Here is a 23,368-nt window from a genome sequence, read left to right on the forward strand (position 1 = left end):
TAGTCCAACACATATCATATGGTTAGCCCAACACATATCATATGGTTAGCCCAACACATATCCTACAGTTGCCAAACACATATCCTGCAGTTAGCCCAACACATATCCTACAGTTAGCCCAACACATATCCTACAGTTAGCCCAACACATATCCTACAGTTGCCAAACACATATCCTAGTCAGCCCAACACATATCCTACAGTTAGCCCAACACATATCCTACAGTTAGCCCAACACATATCCTACAGTTAGCCCAACACATATCCTACAGTTAGCCCAACACATATCCTACAGTTGCCAAACACATATCCTAGTCAGCCAAACACATATCCTACAGTTAGCCCAACACATATCCTACAGTTAGCCCAACACATATCCTACAGTTGCCAAACACATATCCTAGTCAGCCAAACACATATCCTACAGTTAGCCAAACACATATCCTAGTCAGCCAAACACATATCCTAGAGTTAGCCCAACACATATCCTTGAGTTAGCCCAACACATATCCTCCAGTTAGCCAAACACATATCCTACAGTTAGCCAAACACATATCCTAGAGTCAGCCAAACACATATCCTAGAGTTAGCCCAACACATATCCTTGAGTTAGCCGAACACATATCCTACAGTTGCCAAACACATATCCTGCAGTTAGCCCAACACATATCCTACAGTTAGCCCAACACATATCCTACAGTTAGCCCAACACATATCCTACAGTTAGCCCAACACATATCCTACAGTTGTCACCGAAACAACACCTGTGTTTTGTGTCTCTGCAGAGTATTGTGTCTCAATGCGGCTCCGATAAAGACGTCATGAATTTCGTATTCTTTTGCATCTAAAGTGTGTATACCCCTAAGCTGTGTGCCGTGCTCCACTATCAAAGGCACGCTTCACAAACACACTCTTCAACCAACACACACACAAACACACTGCTGTGCTCTGCATGCAGCAGTCTGAGAGAGGATGAAACGAGACTTTTAGCGTGTGATAACACTCGTTTACTGGCCTATGTTTGGCACACAACAGACAGTTCATCATTACCACTTTCTCTGTCCCTGCTGGCATCACTGCTCAGTCACTTCATGTGACGTCATATTTCTCAGCACTTTGAGCATCTAATCTGAGGCAAGGGGGCTTAATCGAAGAAGCGCCGGTGTGTCACTTTAAATGCCCCCCTTTGTGAGTTCAAAGCCAGGGGCAGATTCGGTGACAAGCGACACAAGACAACAGCGCACAGCCCTTGGGTCAGAGCTGAACATGGTGAGGGCACACCTTCAGCGTGCAGGCTGCTCTAGCTCGCCTTACAGCACAAATGATGAGCCCCTACTAGAAACCCAAAGACTGGGTGCCCTGACAGACAGGTGAAGGGGGGAAGGCGAGCACAGCGGATAGCGGCTGAAGGAGGGGCAGTTTGCAGTGCCTTCCGCTGTCACTCCGGACAGAAAAGCAGAGCTGATTTGGAGAGCTGCCCCCACACCCAGGATCCAGGATCAAACGGGAGTATTAGATGGACTCAGAGGGGATCAACTGATTGCTATCGTGTTTCGCTTGTTGTGACTCGGGGTGCATTGACAAACTCAGCACACACATCTGCATGTGCAACTGTGGTGCAATGCAGATGTTTACACCCATATCTTGTCTTATGACCTCTTTGGGAAGAGCAGGTCTAGCAGTTGACTGCGTGCAGTCATACATAAGTTTAACACATCACAATAAACAATCAAGTCACACGCATGTGAACTGCACGAGGGGGCTAGAGCTGGTCGTCCTGCTGAAGTGGCATGAGGGCAGTTAGCTAGTCCGTCTCATCAGACCCGATGCTCTCTAACGTCTCCTCGCCTCAGGGTCCACCCACGGCAGGTTAGGTCAGAGGGCTATCGAGAAGTGTTCATATTCTTAGACAACAAAACGCTGACTCGGTCATGCAAAACAACTGCCCAGCAAGTCAACACAGACAGGCAGAATAATGCAGGCAATACTCTTCCAGAGACGGTTTCAGTGTGTGATTCCACAACAACTGACCGAACAAGACTGCTCACATCCCCAATACATCTCTAATACATCCCTAATACATCCCTAATACATCCCCAATACATCCCTAATACATCCCTAATACATCCCTAATACATCCCCAATACATCCCTAATACATCCCCAATACATCCCTAATACATCCCCAATACATCCCTAATACATCCCTAATACATCCCCAATACATCCCTAATACATCCCTAATACATCCCTAATACATCCCCAATACATCCCTAATACATCCCCAATACATCCCTAATACATCCCCAATACATCCCTAATACATCCCTAATACATCCCCAATACATCCCTAATACATCCCTAATACATCTCTAATACATCCCTAATACATCCCTAATAACGCCCAACATCATCTGCTTCTATGGTTACTGACAGCGCTCACGTTAGTCTCCGCGTGCGTGCTTTCTCCATTTTCCTTCAGTCAGTCCACGCTCGTGTCATTTACAAAGCATCAAGTCCTCTCACTGGAGTCACGCGCCTACAATCCCAAAATTATTCTCCTGCGTGGAAATGACACGACATGCAGTCATTTTATTTTGATGCAGAAACAACAAGCTAAAATGGGGGAGAGAGGTTTGAAAAGCAGTTGTGCAGAGTGCTGCAGCTCTGACTGGACTAGAAACAACTTTTGCTTCTTGTCAGCGGCGTAAATGACTGTTAATACAACACAGCAGCACCACCAGCAGCAGCACCACCAGCAGCAGCACCACCAGCAGCAGCAGCAGCAGCTCATGAGCGGGCTACCTGCACACACTGACAAACCGACAACAATCCACCCGGGTACATGTGACGTCACAGCACCTGGGCTTCGTTCCGGCGATATTGTGAAATTATGGCTCGCAGTGCCTATTTTAGTCTGAATTAGTCAATATAAACAAGGACATTATTTCCAATCATTGTGCAAACAACTTTCTCCAAAATGCATCATTCTTTTCCTCTGCTACATATGTGCATTGGTGGTTTTAATTATGTCAGCAAATAAACAGATCAAAGAGTGGAACTTTCTCACATCTAAGGCCTGCAATAATAATACTAAAAAAAAAGCTGTAATGATTACAATAATTTAATTATGAACGCCAAATATTTAAGTGTTGTTTTTGATCACTGTTATCAAGATATGCAAGTAATTTGTAATGACATGAATCTAGACACCGAAATACAGAAATGAAAATTATTACACTACTTACATATTATTGATGACATAATCATGTGCAACAACTTTGATGTAAAATAATCTATATATACAAACACGTTTGCTACACAAGAGATAACAGGTCGTTAATTATTCTGTATTTACTTAAATTTGAAAAACTTTTCAACAAGAAACCCTTTCAGAATTAATCCAGAGTAACAATACACAACATGGTAATTTCAAAGACGTTTTAATCTGAAAATGTAAAATAACTGCCGGTGGGATAAGTCCTCAGAACAGCGGTAGATATCAAAATAATCACATCTTTGTTGGATATTCAAAAGAGCGCCTAAAGGCCCAGCTTTCTTTTCCTTTTCCTTTTTTACACAACCTAAACTTCCTAGCAGAGGTCCAGCTAATAGTATCCAGCAGAATGTGAGTGAACCGGTGGTTTTCTCTGAAATTAAGAGACAATTCAAGCGCTGACACCAGCAAGGGTCTCCCGGCACCACGGACGAGTTACACAGCAAACACCAGCAAGAGGAAAGAAAGGAAAGGAAAGAAAGAAAGAAAGAAAGGAAAGATAGAAAGAAAGAAAGGGTAAGAAAAGAAAAACAACATGCATAAGTAAAAGCGAATGCCAGTAAAAATCTGTGGCATTCTGGCGACAAACCAAGCCAGAGACGTTGTTTTTAGCCACGCGGGCCTCCGGAGGAGCCTGCCGGGCAGTTTACACACTCACTTCCGGCAGAGCAACACGCCAATAACCGCTCCGGCCCTCGCGCTGCGCGCACCCACAGCTGCCTATAGACGTCACACGCGTCACACACGTCACACGCGTCACACGCGTCACACACGTCAGAGGCAGCCGGCACACGCAACCCTTCCCTTATTTACATATAAGAGCAACAATAGGAGCGAGAGCGTGGCGGAATGTTATTTTAGTGGGAAGGGAAAGATACCTTGCAGTGGCAGGACACGTCCTACACTTCTGTGAGCACAGCCACGACGGACAATTATTCATTTCATTTTTCATTCATAATTGTCTCTAGTGTGAAGACAATTAAGCTAAATTACATCTAAACTGCATCCATAAGACTTGTGTGATTTCGTGCAAATTATATCCCGTCTTCAAAAACAAACAAACAAACAAACACACAAAATGGACGCTTTGCACAAACACTTTTAAGCCTTTGTGTCTGCAATATGCAAATGATTGCCCATTAAAACATGAACCATGATGGACAGGCGGGCAGGCAGGCAGGCAGGCAGGCAGGCTGTTTTAACTATACGTGTAATTCAAGAACAAACTTGGGAAAAAAAACTCGCAGTGATTTAATCAAACTAGTTGGGACAGTCAAGCCAAACCAAACAAAGCAAAACAGAAAATAGTCCCCGCGCAATGTTCTCTGGGAAACGGAAGCACACGCCGGCTTTCCACTCCAACACACGTCATATGTGCACATATACATTTTTATTTTTTAGCAATTTCAGCGATTTGCCACACAGCTTCACGTGAACACCTGTGGATGCCATGAGCTGCAGAGCTCTCCGCACAGACGACTAACCGACCCGCCATGGCCAACACGTCAGGCCTGCAGCAGTGCAGGAGCCGTGGACCAACAAACTGCTGGACACGCACACACACACACACACACACACGCACGCACACACACGGGCGTATTAGCGCAGGTTCCCCTCATGTAAGGGCGCCGTGCAGCGCTGCAGCGCGCCGCGGGCCGCGGAGGAGCACTCCACTGGGCCGTGAGGGCAGCCATGATGAGGCAGGCTCTCCTAACGCTGCCGTGGCCTACGTGCGCAGTGCTGCGGGGAGTGGCGCAGGGCTTCAACCGTGTTGCGCCTGCACAGACCCACAGCGCACCTCGGCTTTTCCCGCAGAGCGCCTGCAGACGTCAGCAGCGTGCTCGCCGCGTCACGTCCGTGTCGCTGCGCCGTTACACAGACCACAGACAGCACAGCACGAGCGGCGGCGGGGGGTCACGTGTCCTCCATAAGGAGCCTGAATGTTTACCTTCTCGTCACGCATGTCGTCTTGTCTCCCTGACCCGGAAGGTAAACCCCCAGGCTGCAGGGCGCAAGAAGAACCCCAACTAATTAGCAGAGCTACAGCCTTGGGTTTAGGGCTCACTTCAACCTGCGTGCCCCAAATTACACGCCAGGGCAGAAAGTCATGTATTATTATTATTATTATCATCGTTATATTATCATTATCATTATTATTATTATTATCATTAAGGTGTGTGCAGATCGCTCGTTCATATAGAAATATCGAAAGACAAAACGGACAACGCTGGGTTGTGAATTTTGTTGTTTTTGTAGTTGTTGTCACCCCAGTGAATAGGTGACAACCTCCACCTCCCTTCCTCTCCTCCCTCCTCTCAACACTAGTTTCTCTTTCTCTCTCTCTCTCATACCACACACACACACACACACACACACACACACACACACCTACACATGTCCACACACCTACACATGTCCACACACCTACACATGTCCCCACGTGTACACATGTCCAGTGCAGGAAGCGCTAGCTTGAGTAGTATATGGCATCAGAGCTGCAGTAGCTGGCCGGCCATGCTCAGGTCGGTATGCAACGTGTCTCCGTCTGCTGCGCTGTCAGATGAAGACAGCTTCAACACGGGACGCTTCACTCGTGGTAAACTTTGCTGAGAAACACACGATGCATCACACCGGTCAGATGCAGGCCTGCTGTGGGCGCCATGTTAAAAATAGACCCGCTTTAATGCAAATCATGCGTTTTGGTCGACTATACGTGTGGTCTGCAGACGCAGAGGACGTCGTTATGACTTCCAAAAAAAATCACAATTAATCCCCAAGTTCATATCGCAGAGACAAACAAAACATTCACTTGCCAGTGGAGCAGCGGCTGAGCGCTGGCAGGGCGGAAGCCACCCATGCACAGCCTCAGCCCGCAGGGTCACAGGCCGCTAGCCTGCAGCTGCAGGACCAACATGTGTACCATCAAATGTATAGCAGATGTGTTCAGGGCCTACCTTAGCTTTTTGGGGACAGAGTAGTCTACTTCTATCAGCTTCCCGTGTAACTCAACTTTACCTGTGGGGGACGAGAGTGACATGGAGACATTAGCCCGGTCATGGCAGCGGAGACAAAGCGCGCACAGCGACAAGACATCCCCACACACGGCCTGCTCGGGGACCGGCCTGGAGGGAGGGAAGTCTCCCGCAACCTCACGGGGGTGGCTGGCGTTCAAACGTGCGACGCCGAAGAAGCGAGAGAGCAGCCCAACTTGAAGTCGACTACTCCGTGTGCCGCCGCCGCCGGGCGGGCGCGGCGGGCGGCGACGGGCGGCTAAAGTCCGTATGGACTCCCCCCCAGCGTCACTATGCTACACTTTGTGAGTCACATTACAGCAAATCGGCGCCAAAAGGCTGCTCGGCGTATGGCGGAGGGGAGCGGAGGGGAGCGGAGGGGCAGCCATGCTTCCCGCTCCCACCACGGCCCGGGAGCCGCGCCGACGCGAGAGGAGCCCGGCTCCCGGCCACAACGGCCGGTGGGCTTCACTTTCGGGCTCCCTGGTGTCGGCGGAGCCGCCACGGCCCGACGGAGGCGGCGGCGGCCCGGCGGCGGCGGCGGCGCGGCGGCGGGTGTCGGGGTTTCGTCAGCGCTCCGTGCGAGTGGCCTGGCGCAGCGCGGGTCGAGTCTCACCTCGTCCCCCCAGCTACCTGTTTATTAGCTCTTTCCTCCGGACCCCCGGCACCCACCTCCAAGACACCTCGTAAAAACATAGCCCGGCAGCACCGGAACACGGCCCCGACAAGTTTGTTCCGCTCACTTCGCTGCGTTCTGTTCAATAAAATCCGGATGAAAAATAAGTGAAAAATAATGATGCCTACCGAGCGGCGGCGGCGGCGGCGGCGGAGCATCCCATACATTCCGCGGCGGCGGGCGGGCGGGCGGCTCTGCGCGGACCCGCAGCATCGGAATCTCTCACTAATGACACCACCGCGACCCGTCCGCTCTGCCCGCCCGCCACGACACCCCTGCCCGGCTCCTATACACCTCATTTAGCCCGCTTTGTCGGCACCGGCACCGGCACCGGGACCGAGCTGAGCGTCAATCTCAAACTCTGGCACCGCCGGGCTCGCGGACCCAAACGCCGCGTCGCGAGCGAAATATCAACTGGTGTATGAAGTAAAAAAAAAAGCATCGATTTAATATTTCAGGTTTTCTCCCCCCCCCGTCCCCCCCCCCCGTCCCCCCGCCGGTGAGCGTTAGCGTGACCTGTCCGGCTCCGGAGTCGGTGTAGTGAATGTCTTGTCACTGCAGCAGCATCCACACAGACGGTCCCGCCGAGCCGCCGAGCCGCCGAGCGGGCGTCCGGAGCTACTCACCGGAGAGACTCTCAATAGCCTTTATGGCCCAGTTCTGGTCGGGGAAGTCTACAAAAGCATAGCCGGATTTCAGCAGGACCTGGTCGGCCACTGGCAGCTTCCTCTCGCCAAAGAGCTGCTTCAAGTCCTCGACGGTGACCGAAGGACTCAGGTTCCCAACATATAGTTTGTTCATGGTCTACAGCAAAACCTCGGTGCTGGTCTAGCAAACCTCTGGCAGGCAGGCAGGCAGGCAGGCAGGCAGGCAGGCAGGCGGTGTTCAGAGAAGTAGAAAATAATAACGCTCCTCAAGCAAAAAATAAAAAATAAAATAAAATAAAATAAAAAAACGAAATAGGGGAAAAGAAATCTGCTGGAAACAACAATCACCCCCCAGATGCAGGCTAGGCGACCCCCATGCAGCAGCAACTCTGCCCCTGGTCAAACTCTTTTAAACTGGGGCTGAAAAAAAAGTGTCGTACGACGCTGCTCCTGAGCCAGCAGGCGCCGCCTCTAAATAAAATCTCCCCTGAAAATATCAGAAAACCCAGCAGAAACCCGGCAGAAAAGCCACCCCGAAGAACAAATGTCTTTGGAGGTGCATGTGGGCCCGAGCTCTCGCGCTCTCGGTGCGGACAGAAAGTGGATCGGGGGGTTTGAAAGTGGCATGATGATCATTGGGTAAATTCGGCAAGGGCTGGGCCAGAGGAGGCAGAGGGGTTATTTCATCAAATCATAAGGGCCGTGCCTTGTGGGGCTCCGGGCTGCGGAATCAAAAGGCTACTGTCTGCTGCAAACACCGAGTCCCGTGCCGTCGTTGTCACTGTACTACTATGGATGTGGCTCTGCCCCCCCCTCCACCCCCCACCACCCCCCACGGTCCGGTCTGCCTCGCTGATTCTGGACGGAACCCTGATATAACACATGGCATGTTGGGAAGACATGGCTGGTGGCGGCTCCAGGATGACCACAGTCTCACTTCTGTGTTGGTTAATTGGCCCGACTGCGACGTTTCGTTTGGTGCCAGGCGGAGGAGGGGGGGGCGGAGGAGGAGGGGGGGTGACATTTGCCCCCTCGGCTGATCTCGGAAGTCGTCCACACAGATTAAAGGGGTGTTCGCCTTGCAGGAGGGGGAGCACCCGCACGCCGTGTCACCCATTTTGGCTTTGGACGTGTTCGTGGCACCGCAGGATGTTTCTCCTCCTCTGGGGGGGTCGGGAACGACCCGTGTCTTTCCTCCAAATCACGTGACCTCCATTGTAAGGAGAAACAAAACTAATTGAGCCTCCGGGTCCGGGCGACTGGGGGCAGACGGCTTCTGCGTGCAGCTGCACGGCGAGGGGGGGTGGGGGTGGTGGGGGGGTATAGTGATCGTCCATGATATGTGCTCTTCTAGTCGGAGGGTGGGGGTGGGGGTGGGGGTGTAGTGATCATACATGATATGTGCTCTCCTACTCCGCCTGGAAGCTAGTTGAGGGGAGGAGCCTTTCTGTGAGCAGCTTCCACACGCGACTCCCCTGCGCCCTGGTACGTTACTGCCACCCTGCTGCTGCTGAGAGCGGACTGCCCGCGGACTCCCGTCCCGGCTCCGGCTGCTTTACGTCACACGAGGGTCCGGCGCAGCCCGGTTTCCCAAACAGCCTCCCTTACCCTTCTGCTGACGGGCCACACGCACGAGTGGCCCGTCAGAACCCGCTCCGCTACGGCCCCGGTCCGGTCCGGTCGTGCCAGACTCGGCAGGTCCACATCATCTACACGTTTGGGTTAATGTGGCTCCTCACAAATGAAGGGAACAGTTGCGGCCCACACGCCCCCCGTCATCTGTTGACTCCTTCACATCCAGCCTGGACCACTGTTTTAGTCCTTTACGTGACGTCATACCGGAGTAGCCCGCTATCTGGGGGTTTAGTACTGAAATAGTTGTTTCACAAAGCTTTTTTTTTGGTCTTTTTTCTTCTGCAAGTTAATGCAACACAACACAGCGCCACCCTCCAGATGTGCTGCCATACACTATTTGATTTTTCATACCCGCTGACAGCAGGAAGTCTGGCACGTTTGGAAAGGAGGCCATGTTGAGGTCCACAGACATGAACCCCTGGCCAACCAACAGTCGTCATGCAGCGACAAAACAAAACAACAACACAAAAAACAAATTTGAATAAAACACACATAGGTCATAGCATTGTTGCACATAACGAGATTGGAAAACGAGACAAACAGGCTTCTGCAGACGCCAAGTCGTCACAGCTGCGCGTGTGTGTGGGGGGGGGGACGAGGGCCACTGCACCTTTAACTCTGCCCCAGATGTGCTGTTTCAAACACGGACTGAGCACGCGAGGGGCAGAAATAGCAGATATCTGACATAATGCAACTTCATTGATTGACTGATTGATTGATTGATTGATTGATTGATTGATTGATAATGTTCTCTGGATGTCTTCGTTTGGCTCGGTATTCAATATCCACGGTTTAACAGGATGTGAGCGCTTTGATTCTGAACCGTTAACAGTCCACATCTGTGTTTTTATCTTTACATCCCGTCTTTACAAACTCGTTCTCCCGTCACAATTTATAACGTTGCACTAAACTCTAGGTCTGTCAAACGTGGTCATTGGTGACCAGCAGGGGGCGATGTTGTCCAGTACACCGCAAGACTCGGCGTGCAGCGGCTTGAAGTGTTCAGTGGTATTTAACAATTAACCATGAGATCCTTTCATCTTCGGGCTTTTATTAATATCAGTAAATATGCATAAAGCGGTGTCGTGCTCGTGTAGCCCCCCTGAGGCGAGCCTCTGTGAGCGGCCAGAGTTGGAGACATGGCTTCGTGTCCACGGTGACGATGATGATGGTGTCCACTGGAATATGCAAACCCGTCATGTGGATCCACGAGAAGATCTACTGATGATGTGGACATTTATCTGTCATGTAGATCCACGAGAAGATCTACTGATGATGTAGACACTTATCTGTCACGTAGACCCATGAGAAGATCTACTGATGATGTGGACACTTATCCGTCATGTGGATCTATGAGAAGATCTACTGATGATGTAGACATTTACCCGTCATGTAGATCCACGAGAAGATCTACTGATGATGTGGACATTTATTTCATGTAGATCCATGAGAAGATCTACTGATGATGTGGACATTTATTTCATGTAGATCCATGAGAAGATCTACTGATGATGTAGACACTTATCCGTCATGTGGATCCATGAGAAGATCTACCGATGATGTGGACATTTATCCGTCATGTGGATCCACGAGAAGATCTACCGATGATGTGGACATTTATCCGTCATGTGGATCCATGAGAAGATCTACCGATGATGTGGACATTTACCCGTCATGTAGATCCACGAGAAGATCTACCGATGATGTAGACACTTATCCATCATGTGGATCCATGAGAAGATCTACTGATGATGTAGACACGTATCTGTCATGTGGATCCACGAGAAGATCTACTGATGATGTAGACACTTATCTGTCACGTAGACCCATGAGAAGATCTACTGATGATGTAGACACTTATCCGTCATGTGGATCCATGAGAAGATCTACTGATGATGTGGACATTTACCCGTCATGTAGATCCATGAGAAGATCTACTGATGATGTGGACATTTACCCGTCATGTGGATCCATGAGAAGATCTACTGATGATGTAGACACTTATCCGTCATGTAGATCCATGAGAAGATCTACTGATGATGTGGACATTTACCCGTCATGTAGATCCATGAGAAGATCTACTGATGATGTGGACATTTACCCGTCATGTGGATCCATGAGAAGATCTACTGATGATGTAGACACTTATCCGTCATGTAGATCCACGAGAAGATCTACCGATGATGTGGACATTTACCCGTCATGTAGATCCACGAGAAGATCTACCGATGATGTGGACATTTACCCGTCATGTAGATCCACGAGAAGATCTACTGATGATGTAGACACTTATCCGTCATGTGGATCCATGAGAAGATCTACTGATGATGTAGACACTTATCTGTCATGTGGATCCATGAGAAAAACTGCTGATGATGTGGACATTTACCCGTCATGTAGATCCATGAGAAGATCTACTGATGATGTAGACAATGACCCATCATGTAGATCCATGAGAAGATCTACTGATGATGTAGACATTTACCCGTCATGTGGATCCATGAGAAGATCTACTGATGATGTAGACACTTATCTGTCATGTGGATCCATGAGAAGATCTACTGATGTGGACATTTACCCGTCATGTGGATCCATGAGAAGATCTACTGATGATATGGACATTTATCAGTCATGTGGATCCATGAGAAGATCTACTGATGATGTGGACATTTACCCGTCATGTAGATCCACGAGAAGATCTACCGATGATGTGGACACTTATCTGTCATGTGGATCCATGAGAAGATCTACCGATGATGTGGACATTTATCTGTCATGTGGATCCATGAGAAGATCTACTGATGATGTGGACATTTACCCGTCATGTGGATCCATGAGAAGATCTACTGATGATGTGGACATTTACCCGTCATGTGGATCCATGAGAAGATCTACTGATGATGTGGACATTTACCCGTCATGTAGATCCACGAGAAGATCTACCGATGATGTGGACACTTATCTGTCATGTGGATCCATGAGAAGATCTACCGATGATGTGGACATTTATCCGTCATGTGGATCCATGAGAAGATCTACTGATGATGTGGACACTTATCTGTCATGTGGATCCATGAGAAGATCTACTGATGATGTGGACATTTATCGTGGGGGAAGTAACACATTACAGTCGCATAGGACATATTAAAACGACTGAGTCATTTGAGAAGCACCACATAAAACCAGTTCTCTCTATATTAAGTTAAAATGATCAGTGTTTATTTATTGTTTTAAACTGTAGCTCATCTTCTGCATTGCATTTGTTGCTTTTCATGTTTTAAACGGAGTTTAACAAACTGGTGGCACAGGAGTGAGCTTTTAACTCAAATGTTGCAAAATTCGGTAAAAACATCTAATGGAGGGGTAACCATGTAACATCTGACAGACTGCCAAGGGAACTGTAAATGTACGCAACATGCCAGGATAACATGCCGGGATAAATATATATGCGCTCATTTTAGCAACAGCAGTCCTCAGAGATAAAAGTACATTTTAATCATATTCAGACTCACAAATATCCTCAAAAACAAAATTGTCATATGAACAACACATGCCTAAAGCCAATTCAGATTGGGGAAGTACAGGGATCTTGTCTAATATATATATATATATATTAAAAAAAAACTGAACTAAGAAATTACTTGGATTAATGTAAAAACAACATGACAAGGACACAAGTCATTATGTGGAAAAACATGTTCCTTTAATAACTAAACAAGATGGAGAAAAGGGAACCATTCTCACTCGAACAAAGTTTGCATAAAAAAACAAGTATGGTTTGTGTGTTCCATATACGTATAATTAAAGTTGAAATCATGTCCACCGACACAGCTTTACAGTTCACTTTGGAAAATGATTACACAAAAAGTAACATCACCTAAAAAAGATCAATCAAAAACAACCACATATCCTAATTTTCAGAACGATTTAACCATGTACATGGGTGGATGGGGGCGGAAACTTGACATTGGTGTTCAGTAACGACCTGCAGAACAAAACGCATAGTTACTCGGGGAAACTTAGCAATACAGCCAGTTGAGATTCAAAAGAACTGTTTAAAATATTTACACTCAAATTCATACTTACGGGGAGAATAAGAACGGGATCGGGAGCGGGATCTGTAAGCCCCCCCTCTGTAGTATGGTGAAGGGGATCGTCTTCTGAAACAAAGGAGAATGTAAAGTTTATACGGTTACATCAGTCCAACTGAGGTAATGTCGGTCTAATTAGCATGAGCAGGGGTTCAAACTAAAAAGAGCAGAGTAGCCATGTCACCCACACTAATCCCTCAGTTTATCAGACAGAGTGACACTGACCTGTATGATCTGTTGTAGTAGTCCCTGTCATCGTAGCGATCATAGCCACCTCTGTCATACCCACGATCATAACCACGGTCATAGTCTCGAGAATAGCGGCGTGGACCACTTGGACCACCTCCACCACTAGATTGGAACAATGATGATGCAAGATTAGACCCACGGTTTAAGGTTCTTTCATTCAAAAAGTTTTAGGAGGTTTTAACAAGTGAGAAAATTCTGTTTATCAAAAAAATAAAATCCCAGGTCACCATCCACATTTGATGATGGCATTCTTTGTGTAATTTTCAACTTTTCAGGATGATCCTGCTTTTTAATTACCAATTTTGGGGGCTCACCAAGTAATTTGAACTAAATAATAATGCTAGCCATATGCCAGATCCTCTAAGCAAACAGTATTTTGGATAGATTCCAGAGAGCGGAAAATAGTATCTTCTTAAAAAAAAAAATGTCATTGTAGTTATTTTGTCACTTTACACACACATTTTCAGAGGACTTACTACGTGGGCCTGCCCATGTAGATTCCAGGGGTCGGGGTATGAGGCCTTTTTGTGATGGAGAAGTCCACCCTGATTCTGCGACCATCCAGCTCCATGCCATTGGCTCGCTCTTTGGCCTGACAATGAACATATATACCCATTACCTTTGCAAACTGGAAAATTGGAACTCCATGTTTCATATTTGTGGAACATGAGCCAAATTACAAGTCTTGTACCTCTTTGGCATCTTCTCTGGTCTCAAAGTAGACAAAAGCAAAGCCTCGGGAACGCCTGGATTGCTGGTCATACACTATGCACACATCTGAAAGGGGGCCATACTTGGAAAAGACTTCTCTTAGATCCCTCTCTGTGGTGTACAAGCTAAGGCCAAAAACTCCCAAGCAACAGTTTGGGTCTGGATTTGCCTGCAATTTAGAACATGACAGGTGATCTATTTTTCCCACTGATTAAAAAGAAAAAGAAAAAAAAAGACAACATACTTTCAACTGCCAACAACAAAATGCTTGCTTTGTTTTCACCATTAACATTCTGGAGACCATAAACTTTTGCCAAGCTGTGTGTCTTGGGTCTCATCTTTCAACAACTATTCAATAATTGGCAATAAGAATTTCTAAAATGAAAACTAAATGACTTTAAACAAATTAGCTTCTCATCTTTAAGTTCAATCACCAAGTCACAGCACCCAAAAATCTGTTTCTTTACTGACTAGGACAAAGTACATACACGGTTGCCAATGTGCCTACGGCGGTTGGACATGGGTGAGCGGCTATGGCTGCGTCGCCGACGGTCTCCACTATAGGACCGGCTGCGAGAGCGCCGACGGTTGGACCTAGAGCGGGAACGAGAGCGACTGTAGTGCCTGCGGGAACCGCGGTGTGAATGGGACCTGCACGGAAGAAATCAGTATTAGTGCTCTTTACCCTTCTCTGCAAGTTTGGCCTTGTATCTAGTCTCATTTGGAATGGAACATATTTTGCCAAAAGTAGCTTGGCGTAAACACACACACACACACACACACACACACACACACACACTCTAATGGCAATAACTGACTTTCAAACCAAATAAATCTTTGAGGATCATTAGAGCATAAGCATGTTGGTTAACAAGACCATTGTTCTGAGTGTAACTGAATGATTTACATTCATCTCCCAACTTTGATTTATGCACCTTGACAATGCTACAAGAATCCAAACGTCTTCTACCCCGCTAGTTAGCTCTTACTCACCCAGACTTGGACCTGGAGCGAGACCGGGATTTGGAGCGGGAGTGTCTCGAGCCCTCTTTGGAGTGGGCAGCTGAATGGGCTGGAGAGCGACTGGCTGACTTCCCCGAACCCCGTGGACTCATGCTCCTTGATGCAGAGCGTGACTCCTGAGTGAACCACACACACACCAACACACTTCTTGTCAGTCAGTGAACAATGAGACAAGGTGCAATTTGCCAATTAACTACAAATTTAAGAGTTAAGAGTTAGGCCTGTGAGGATTGGCGAACAGGAGGATAATTTAGAATTGCTGAGTTAGGAAAGAATATTGCTATTTTGACTAACCATGAATGGCATGACAGAAATGTAATCAAATAAGCCTAAACACAATAGTATATGATTATAAACTTGTCAGTTTCAATTATTTATGTTTAGATTTACAATGTACTCTGGAAAAAAAACATGCACGCATTTGACAAACAGACTAGAAATTACTTAGCGCAGTGACCTCATCCCCGATTACTTCCTTAACTTCATAACTTCAAAAAAATCTTCTTTCTTCAAATGTCTTAATTCTTCTTACTTCCCCCATCTCACACATTGCCCACACTTCTTCCCTCCTCATGTTATAGCATGCATTCACAAATTCAGCTTCACACATCTGAGCTTGATATTATTCAAAATAAACTTGACAAGAGACTTCTTCCGCATTTTTCTTCTTCCAACATTAACCTTAATGGAAAAGAAAGGATGAAGAATATATGACTACAATTATAACTGCACCCTCATTCAATTTTTAATGTTACTGTAATCTCATTACATGCATGGGAACATTTCAGATCACATAATTCAGAAAATAAGGATAAAATGCTAATGTGAGTAAACTTTATTTACAAATGCAGGAAAAATCAAACAGAACTTACATTTTTTTCCAATTCATTTTGGTTAAAAAGCAATTGAAAGTATGTCATTAGATTTGAAGCTGAAGGCCTCCATTAGTCTTGACTGACACAAGCGGCTGTTACCTGAGGAATTCGTCTGGCTTCCAATCGTAAGAAAATAACACTTCACTCTAAAATATAACATTGCATTTAAAGACAGCTAAAATAAAAATCTACATCTCAACGCATGATAGGATTCTGCAAGCTAATAAGCAAATCTTTAAGGACTTAGGAGGTGCCTTGTGACAACTGTCTGCATCGGGCCTCGTCTCTCCGCTCCGAGTAAAGGACGATCACAGCGGCTCGCTTGCTAGTTCACCTCACGCTAACATTAGCTAACGTCATTGAGTTGTGCCATCAATAACTCAATGTCTGCAGCCCCTTACTTTATCATGTACATCTGCAACAGGCACCATCAACAGATTAGTTTCTACTTTATAAGTTGGGTAATAAAAGCACTCAGATAAAAATGTAAATTAGCGAAGCGGTTCGTTCATTTTAATGAATAGACGGACGCTTTGGCCTTAGCTATGACGGTAACAAGCTAGCGGGCATTGCAACCAACGCTAGCTAGTTAAACGTGCAATCCCTGGCACTGGTGCCGGGCAACAGACAGCTTAACTGGTTTCTTTACTACGACTCGACATACTTAAACTGGCCGAGGCTAAATCTAACGTGAGCTAACTGGCGGTTCCAGCCTGAGCTGCTAGCTAGCCGGCTAACAAAAAGCTAAACCCAGCGGACGGAGCGTGGGAGCGCGCCTGGCTTAATTCAAACGGACAAAGAAAACTCGGCTGGACTGTGAAACCATAAGACGCCTCTGCTGAGTTCATACGTACCCGCTCGCCGTAACCTTTTTCGTTATCGCTCATGTCGTGTGACAATTAAATAAAGAAAACCGCTAACTTATATACGTTAGATAACCCGCTAACCAGCTAAGGCCCGACGACGTCCCGACAACGCGCAGCACGCGCCTGCACTAGAGCTTCCACCGCTTCGTCTTCTTCACTTTCTTTTTTGTCGTCGTTTTCTTCTTCGTTGTCGTCGTTTGCTGCTTCTTCGTTTTCTTCTTCTTCCGCTTCTTGCTCTTCTTCTTGTATCATGGTGCCTGGCATCAACCTTATCGGCGCATTACTGCCATCTTCTGCTCCGGAATGTGGATCAGACAATACGTTGAAATCCCTTCAAACACACGCTAGGGTGACCATACGTCCCGTTTCTCAGCCACTTCCAGGTGTCCCGACTTATTCTCACAAAGGGCCCTAAACGTCCCGTATTGACGTGCCCGGTGATTGGCATGGTTATTCTGTATGTGTGTTAGCAGCGTATACGCCCATTTCACGCCGCGGCCATCTTGGATTTTTAAAAACCAAGTGGTGGGGACTTGGCCACGCCCCCTTCTTACTCAATCGGAAATCAATGCAACCTGGGCAGAGACCGAAGAGGACTGTGCAGACACCGGCCATGGTGAGAGGAGTTGAGTTGGAGCCCGTTGCAGCTATACAGTATGAGGAAGTAACTGGACACTCGGTCTCCACTTGCGGTTTCGCCATCAACCCCAGCGCCCCACATTTGGGTGCCTCCCCTGACCGAAAGGTGGTGGATGACTCCGGTCAGCTTCAGGGACTGCTGGAAATCACGTGTCCTGATGTGGACAGCTTTGTGGAGTGCAAGCACCTTTCTCCAAGACCAGATGGATCTTTTGCTCTCAAACACAGCCATGGCTACTACATCAGATGATGGGACAAATGGGAATCACAGGGATGATGTGGTGGGACTTTTCTGTGAAGTGTCGAGATGACTACCACCTGGAGCGGAGCTATTGTGATGCGGAGGAATGGGAGAATATGAAAACTAAGCTGGATCTTTTCTTCTTCGAGTACTTTCTGCCTCTCCTGTGCCAGTGAGGAGAGACACACACACACTGGGCTGTATTCAAAGAAGCTGTTTAATCACAATAAAATAAAAAATAAGATACATTTCATTTTTATACTGTACATTCAATATTTATACATTAGATTGTCCCATCTACAATATTTTCATTCTTTGTCCTTTAACTTTAACAAAACTGTTGGTTCATTTTAAACTAAAATATGTTGGGTCAACTGTCATTCTGTTGTACCAATAAACTGGAACTGGCTACCAACTCAAATCACCAATTGTTTACTAAACTAAGATAGTGATTGCTCATCTCAAGGTGTGGGCTAAAAAATGGGACTGTACTGAAATGAAGTTAAATATGTTTCAATCTATCTAAGGTCTGTGTGCACTTTTTTCTTGTCAGCTGAATTTAACAAAGGTTTAAAACAGTGGTCCCTGAAAATTTGTTAGGAGAGCACACACAGTCCCCAGTTGGTTGACTGTTCCACTTAGTGAAAGGGGTATGACTCCATCAAAAATGTGGTACTCCTTTATGCGTCTTATTGACCGTTCGACGTGTATTCTCAAGCCAGCAATACTCTGTGTGTCTGTGAGCTCATCACAGCTTAACTGTCCACTTGGGCCTAAAAATGCAGGGATGACAAGTTTTACATCTATTTCATCGAGCAGGTCTTTGATAAGGAAGCCCTTATCGGCCATGACCTCATCACCTGACCTCTTAGTTATCTCCTTATCAGCAATACATCCTGTGTATAGATTACTTACCAGGCTAACTGACCCTGAGGGAGTGATCCCAATTAGGGATTTCAGTGTAGTGTTACTTTTATAATGGGAGTATGTCATGGTGTTCAAAACCTTCCAACTAGCTGTCTCGATGCGGATCTCTGTGCAGTCTAGTATCACTCTTGTGTTTGGGTAGAATTCCCTGAATACTGGTGGCATTAGCTCGTCTACTGCTCCTCTACTAGGCCATATTGGGAGGGTCCCTAACATAAAGAGCAAATAGTTGGCCCACGTCGTACAGTTCCTGCTGACTGTGGCCGGCGACACATTGAATCGTACAGATAAATCCAGAGCAAAAAAGCCCTGCCTCACCCGGCACAAGAACAGGAAAAACTGATCAATCAGTAATAATAATAATAGTAGTAATAATAGATAAATGCTCTGCATGGAAGCCAGACACAGAAATGGGTTCTAGGTTATGGCTGTTCCTTTGCATTTGAGTCCATCGCACCATGGACTCTGCAGTAGGCTGTAAAGCTAGGAAGAGGGTTTTGAGGGTGTGGTAATCCTTAAAACCAGTGTAAAACCTGATCAGATTGGGCCCACACTGGAAGCGTTCTAGACCAAAACGTTCACTTTTCAGCTTTTTATTTTCGTCCTCCAGGAAAGCGATGCGTTTCTTTACTGCGTCAAGCTGGTCTTCCACAGAAAGGGGCTTCACGTCGTAGTCATGATCAGGTAGAGTCGCCCAAACCTCACTGGACAAATGAGGATATGTCATACTTGTTGGAAGCAATATAAATCCACACATTTTCCTGTTATCAAGATGATGTGTCAGAACAGAGCTATCCACTATTGAAAGATTAGTGAATATATATATACATATATATATATATACAGATTTATCTCTTTCCCTTCTTTGATAGGAGTTGCAGGATGGTACACAGCAGTACGAAGTAAAAAGGAGGCGTGGCTAAATTCCCACCGCTTGTTTTTTTTACTCCAAGAAATGGGCGTATAATACCCGCTACAACCACCAAACGCTTTAGAACAGCCAGGTGTAATACCCGCTACAACCACCAAACGCTTTAGAACAGCCAGGTGTAATACCCGCTACAACCACCAAACGCTTTAGAACAGCCAGGTGTAATACCCGCTACAACCACCAAACGCTTTAGAACAGCCAGGTGTAATACCCGCTACAACCACCAAACGCTTTAGAACAGCCAGGTGTAATACCCGCTACAACCACCAAACGCTTTAGAACAGCCAGGTGTAATACCCGCTACAACCACCAAACGCTTTAGAACAGCCAGGTGTAATACCCGCTACAACCACCAACGCTTTAGAACAGCCAGGTGTAATACCCGCTACAACCACCAAATGTGTCCGTCCCACCTCGCGATGCCGTCGCTCTAAGCAACAACGGCCACGCGGATGCAGCATCGGAGGTTGCAGCAGTGTAAAAAAAAAAAAAAAAAGCAGTGTAGCGGACGTCACAGCAGTGTAGCGTGACGTCACAGCAGTGTAGCGCGACGTCACAGCAGTGTAGCGGACGTCACAGCAGTGTAGCGTGACGTCACAGCAGTGTAGCGGACGTCACAGCAGCGAGCATGTGTGTTGAGCGAAGGTCTTCAGAGACAGTTCACCTCCTCAGGAGCGACTCCTCCTCAGCAGCAGCGGAGAAGAGTAAGGCGTTTGCCAAACGCGTGGGGCTCGTTTTTCGATTGCTCGCGGAGGACGTACGGCTGTCACTCAACATCTAAAAAGCATCATCGTGTTTCGTGTTTCTGCCGCGGAGCCGCCGACAGACTGTGTGCTTGCTGGGTGGCAGCAGCGAGTGAGAGGAGGGTGAGGAAGGGTGAGGGAGGCTGAGGGAGGGTGAGGGAGGGTGAGAGGAGGGGTGAGGGAGGGTGAGGGAGGGTGAGAGGAGGGGTGAGGGAGGGTGAGGGAGGATGAGAGGAGGGGTGAGGGAGGGTGAGGGAGGGTGAGAGGAGGGGTGAGGGAGGGTGAGGGAGGATGAGAGGAGGGTGAGAGGAGGGTGAGGGAGGGTGAGAGGAGGGTGAGAGGAAGGTGAGGGAGGGTGAGGGAGGGTGAGAGGAGGCTGAGGGAGGGTGAGGGAGGGTGAGAGGAGGCTGAGGGAGGGTGAGGGAGGGTGAGAGGAGGGTGAGGGAGGGTGAGAGGAGGGTGAGAGGAAGGTGAGGGAGGGTGAGAGGAGGCTGAGGGAGGCTGAGGGAGGGTGAGAGGAGGCTGAGGGAGGGTGAGAGGAGGCTGAGGGAGGGTGAGGGAGGGTGAGAGGAGGCTGAGGGAGGCTGAGGGAGGGTGAGAGGAGGCTGAGGGAGGGTGAGGGAGGCTGAGGGAGGGTGAGGGAGGGTGAGGGAGGGTGAGAGGAGGCTGAGGGAGGGTGAGGGAGGGTGAGAGGAGGGTGAGAGGAGGCTGAGGGAGGGTGAGGGAGGGTGAGAGGGGGCTGAGGGAGGGTGAGGGAGGGTGAGAGGAGGGTGAGGGAGGGTGAGGGAGGGTGAGAGGAGGGTGAGGGAGGGTGAGAGGAGGGTGAGAGGAAGGTGAGGGAGGGTGAGAGGAGGCTGAGGGAGGCTGAGGGAGGGTGAGAGGAGGCTGAGGGAGGGTGAGAGGGGGTGAGGGAGGGTGAGGGAGGGTGACCCTCATCAGCGCGTCAGTCGCTGTTGGAGCGGGTTCGCAGCTGTAATGAAAAGGGCAGTAAACGCTCCTGTGTGAACCTGTCTCACCTCCTCTCAGTCCGGACACCCAGGGAGTTAAGGATGCTGTCATGCTGACAGTGCTGGATGCTGCTCTACAGCCTGTTGAACGTTAGCAAGACTTTAATGCCGGTGTTGGACGAAGAAGGAAGAGCTACATGAATCTGGGGTTAATATTGTGGGAATTGTAGTAGCCGCTATGTGTTGTAAATGGATTAGAGTTGGATACGTTATTTTTGATATATGTCCCGTAATCAGCCTCTGGCAATATGGTCACCCTAATACACACACACACACACACACACACACACACACACACACACACACACACACACACACACACACACACACCCTAAACGACATTTTATCCTCATGCTTTACAACCTATAAAATCCATATCACCCACCCTAGCACCATCAAAGACGGTTGAATCAGTTCATCTGGACTCAACGTTTATTGACAGATACGTCTCATCATCAACTAAGTGACCTCTTCAGTCTCACCTGACTGCAGGTGTCCCCACCCTTATAAACAATACAGTGACTGCAGGTGTCCCCACCCTTATAAACAATACAGTGGCTGCAGGTGTCCCCACCCTTATAAACAATACAGTGACTGCAGGTGTCCCCACCCTTATAAACAATACAGTGACTGCAGGTGTCCCCACCCTTATAAACAATACAGTGACTGCAGGTGTCCCCACCCTTATAAACAATACAGTGACTGCAGGTGTCCCCACCCTTATAAACAATACAGTGACTGCAGGTACCCCCACCCTTATAAACAATACAGTGACTGCAGGTGTCCCCACCCTTATAAACAATACAGTGACTGCAGGTGTCCCCACCCTTATAAACAATACAGTGACTGCAGGTGTCCCCACCCTTATAAACAATACAGTGACTGCAGGTACCCCCACCCTTATAAACAATACAGTGACTGCAGGTGTCCCCACCCTTATAAACAATACAGTGACTGCAGGTGTCCCCACCCTTATAAACAATACAGTGACTGCAGGTACCCCCACCCTTATAAACAATACAGTGACTGCAGGTGTCCCCACCCTTATAAACGATACAGTTGCATAACAACCCAAACCAACAACCAGTTCCATATGCAAATATGGGCCCATTAACTACAGTTTCAACGGCCATGTGTACTATTCACAGAGGATTTGGAAATGTTACAATCACAGCATCATGATATGGTGACAGAGGTTCTCTTAGCCTCGTTGGTTTGGGTCGTTATGCCTCTGTATTGTTTATAAGGGTGGGGACACCTGCAGTCAGGTGAGACTGAAGAAGTCACCTGGATGATGATGAAACGTATGTGTCACTAAACGTTGTGTCCAGATGAACTGATTCAACCTTCTTTGATTTTCTTACCTCGATTATTGAGCATGCATAGAGACCACCCTAGCACCCTTTCCCTGCTTATCCATCATATCCTATAAAAACCCCTGTATCCATTAAGAAATCTAAAAGTATTCTGATCTGTGCTCATGCTCAGTAAACCTTTTAATGTGACTTCCTGCACCCCTAATTCCCTCAGATTATTCCTCTTCATCTCTCTCTGTGTCCCACACTCCCTACAACTCAGAACTATATGTGCTCCACTGACTTCTGTTCCTGACATCCCTCACAAGAGCCTGTCTTGGGTTTCCCTAACATCACAGAATATTGAGAGAAACGTTTCATCACTCATCTAAGTGACCTCTTCAGTCTTCAGGAGGCAGTACTATAGGCAGAAGCATGGGTGGGCTATGGGTTCCCAGTTTCACCTATGGTTGCCGACTTGTATATCGGGGAAGTGGAAGAGGGCTCTGATGTCCTATCCAGGGAC

The 23,368-nt window shown here is 47.6% G+C and overlaps 2 protein-coding genes across 16 annotated transcripts in view; both read right to left on the bottom strand.

Moving 5' to 3' along the window:
- igf2bp2a (insulin-like growth factor 2 mRNA binding protein 2a) overlaps positions 1-7,763 on the bottom strand; it is a 116,190-nt gene extending 108,427 nt beyond the window's left edge. For all 9 annotated transcript variants that reach the window (XM_056289239.1, XM_056289238.1, XM_056289237.1 and 6 more), the window contains exons 1-2: positions 7,589-7,763; positions 6,230-6,290 (exon numbers count right to left, since the gene is read on the bottom strand). In XM_056289239.1, the coding sequence (XP_056145214.1) occupies positions 6,230-6,290; positions 7,589-7,763 (236 nt within the window). The remainder of the gene's footprint in view (positions 1-6,229; positions 6,291-7,588) is intronic.
- A 4,755-nt stretch (positions 7,764-12,518) lies between these two features.
- tra2b (transformer 2 beta homolog) lies at positions 12,519-17,240 on the bottom strand. Of its 7 annotated transcripts, none has more exons than XM_056289445.1 (10): positions 17,048-17,236; positions 16,191-16,309; positions 15,776-15,999; positions 15,289-15,434; positions 14,784-14,946; positions 14,276-14,464; positions 14,061-14,176; positions 13,561-13,686; positions 13,331-13,404; positions 12,520-13,229 (listed from the first exon to the last, which is right to left on the bottom strand). In XM_056289445.1, the coding sequence occupies exons 4-10, from the start codon at positions 15,408-15,410 to the stop codon at positions 13,219-13,221; spliced, it is 801 nt and encodes a 266-aa protein (XP_056145420.1). In that variant the 5' UTR covers positions 15,411-15,434; positions 15,776-15,999; positions 16,191-16,309; positions 17,048-17,236; the 3' UTR covers positions 12,520-13,218. The 7 variants fall into 7 exon arrangements, with proteins under 7 accessions (XP_056145416.1, XP_056145420.1, XP_056145415.1 ...); XM_056289443.1 differs by having other exon boundaries at positions 12,521-13,229; positions 15,763-15,999; positions 17,048-17,235; XM_056289441.1 differs by lacking the exon at positions 15,776-15,999 and having other exon boundaries at positions 12,519-13,229; positions 13,331-13,401; positions 16,191-16,339; positions 17,048-17,240.
- Positions 17,241-23,368: the final 6,128 nt, after the last annotated feature.

The sequence above is a fragment of the Lampris incognitus genome, chromosome 11 (assembly GCF_029633865.1).
Source record: "Lampris incognitus isolate fLamInc1 chromosome 11, fLamInc1.hap2, whole genome shotgun sequence".
Taxonomy (NCBI): domain Eukaryota; kingdom Metazoa; phylum Chordata; class Actinopteri; order Lampriformes; family Lampridae; genus Lampris; species Lampris incognitus.

Excerpts from the sequence above, each read along its gene's own strand:
- tra2b (XM_056289440.1), bottom strand. The coding sequence starts at position 16,238 with ATGACATACTTTCAATTGCTTTTTAACCAAAATGAATTGGAAAAAAAT. Across the intron at positions 14,947-15,288 it reads CGCTCCAGGTCCAAGTCTGG|GTCCCATTCACACCGCGGTT; the intron begins GTGAGTAAGAGC and ends TCTTCCGTGCAG. Across the intron at positions 13,405-13,560 it reads TACTACAACAGATCATACAG|AAGACGATCCCCTTCACCAT; the intron begins GTCAGTGTCACT and ends CCTTTGTTTCAG.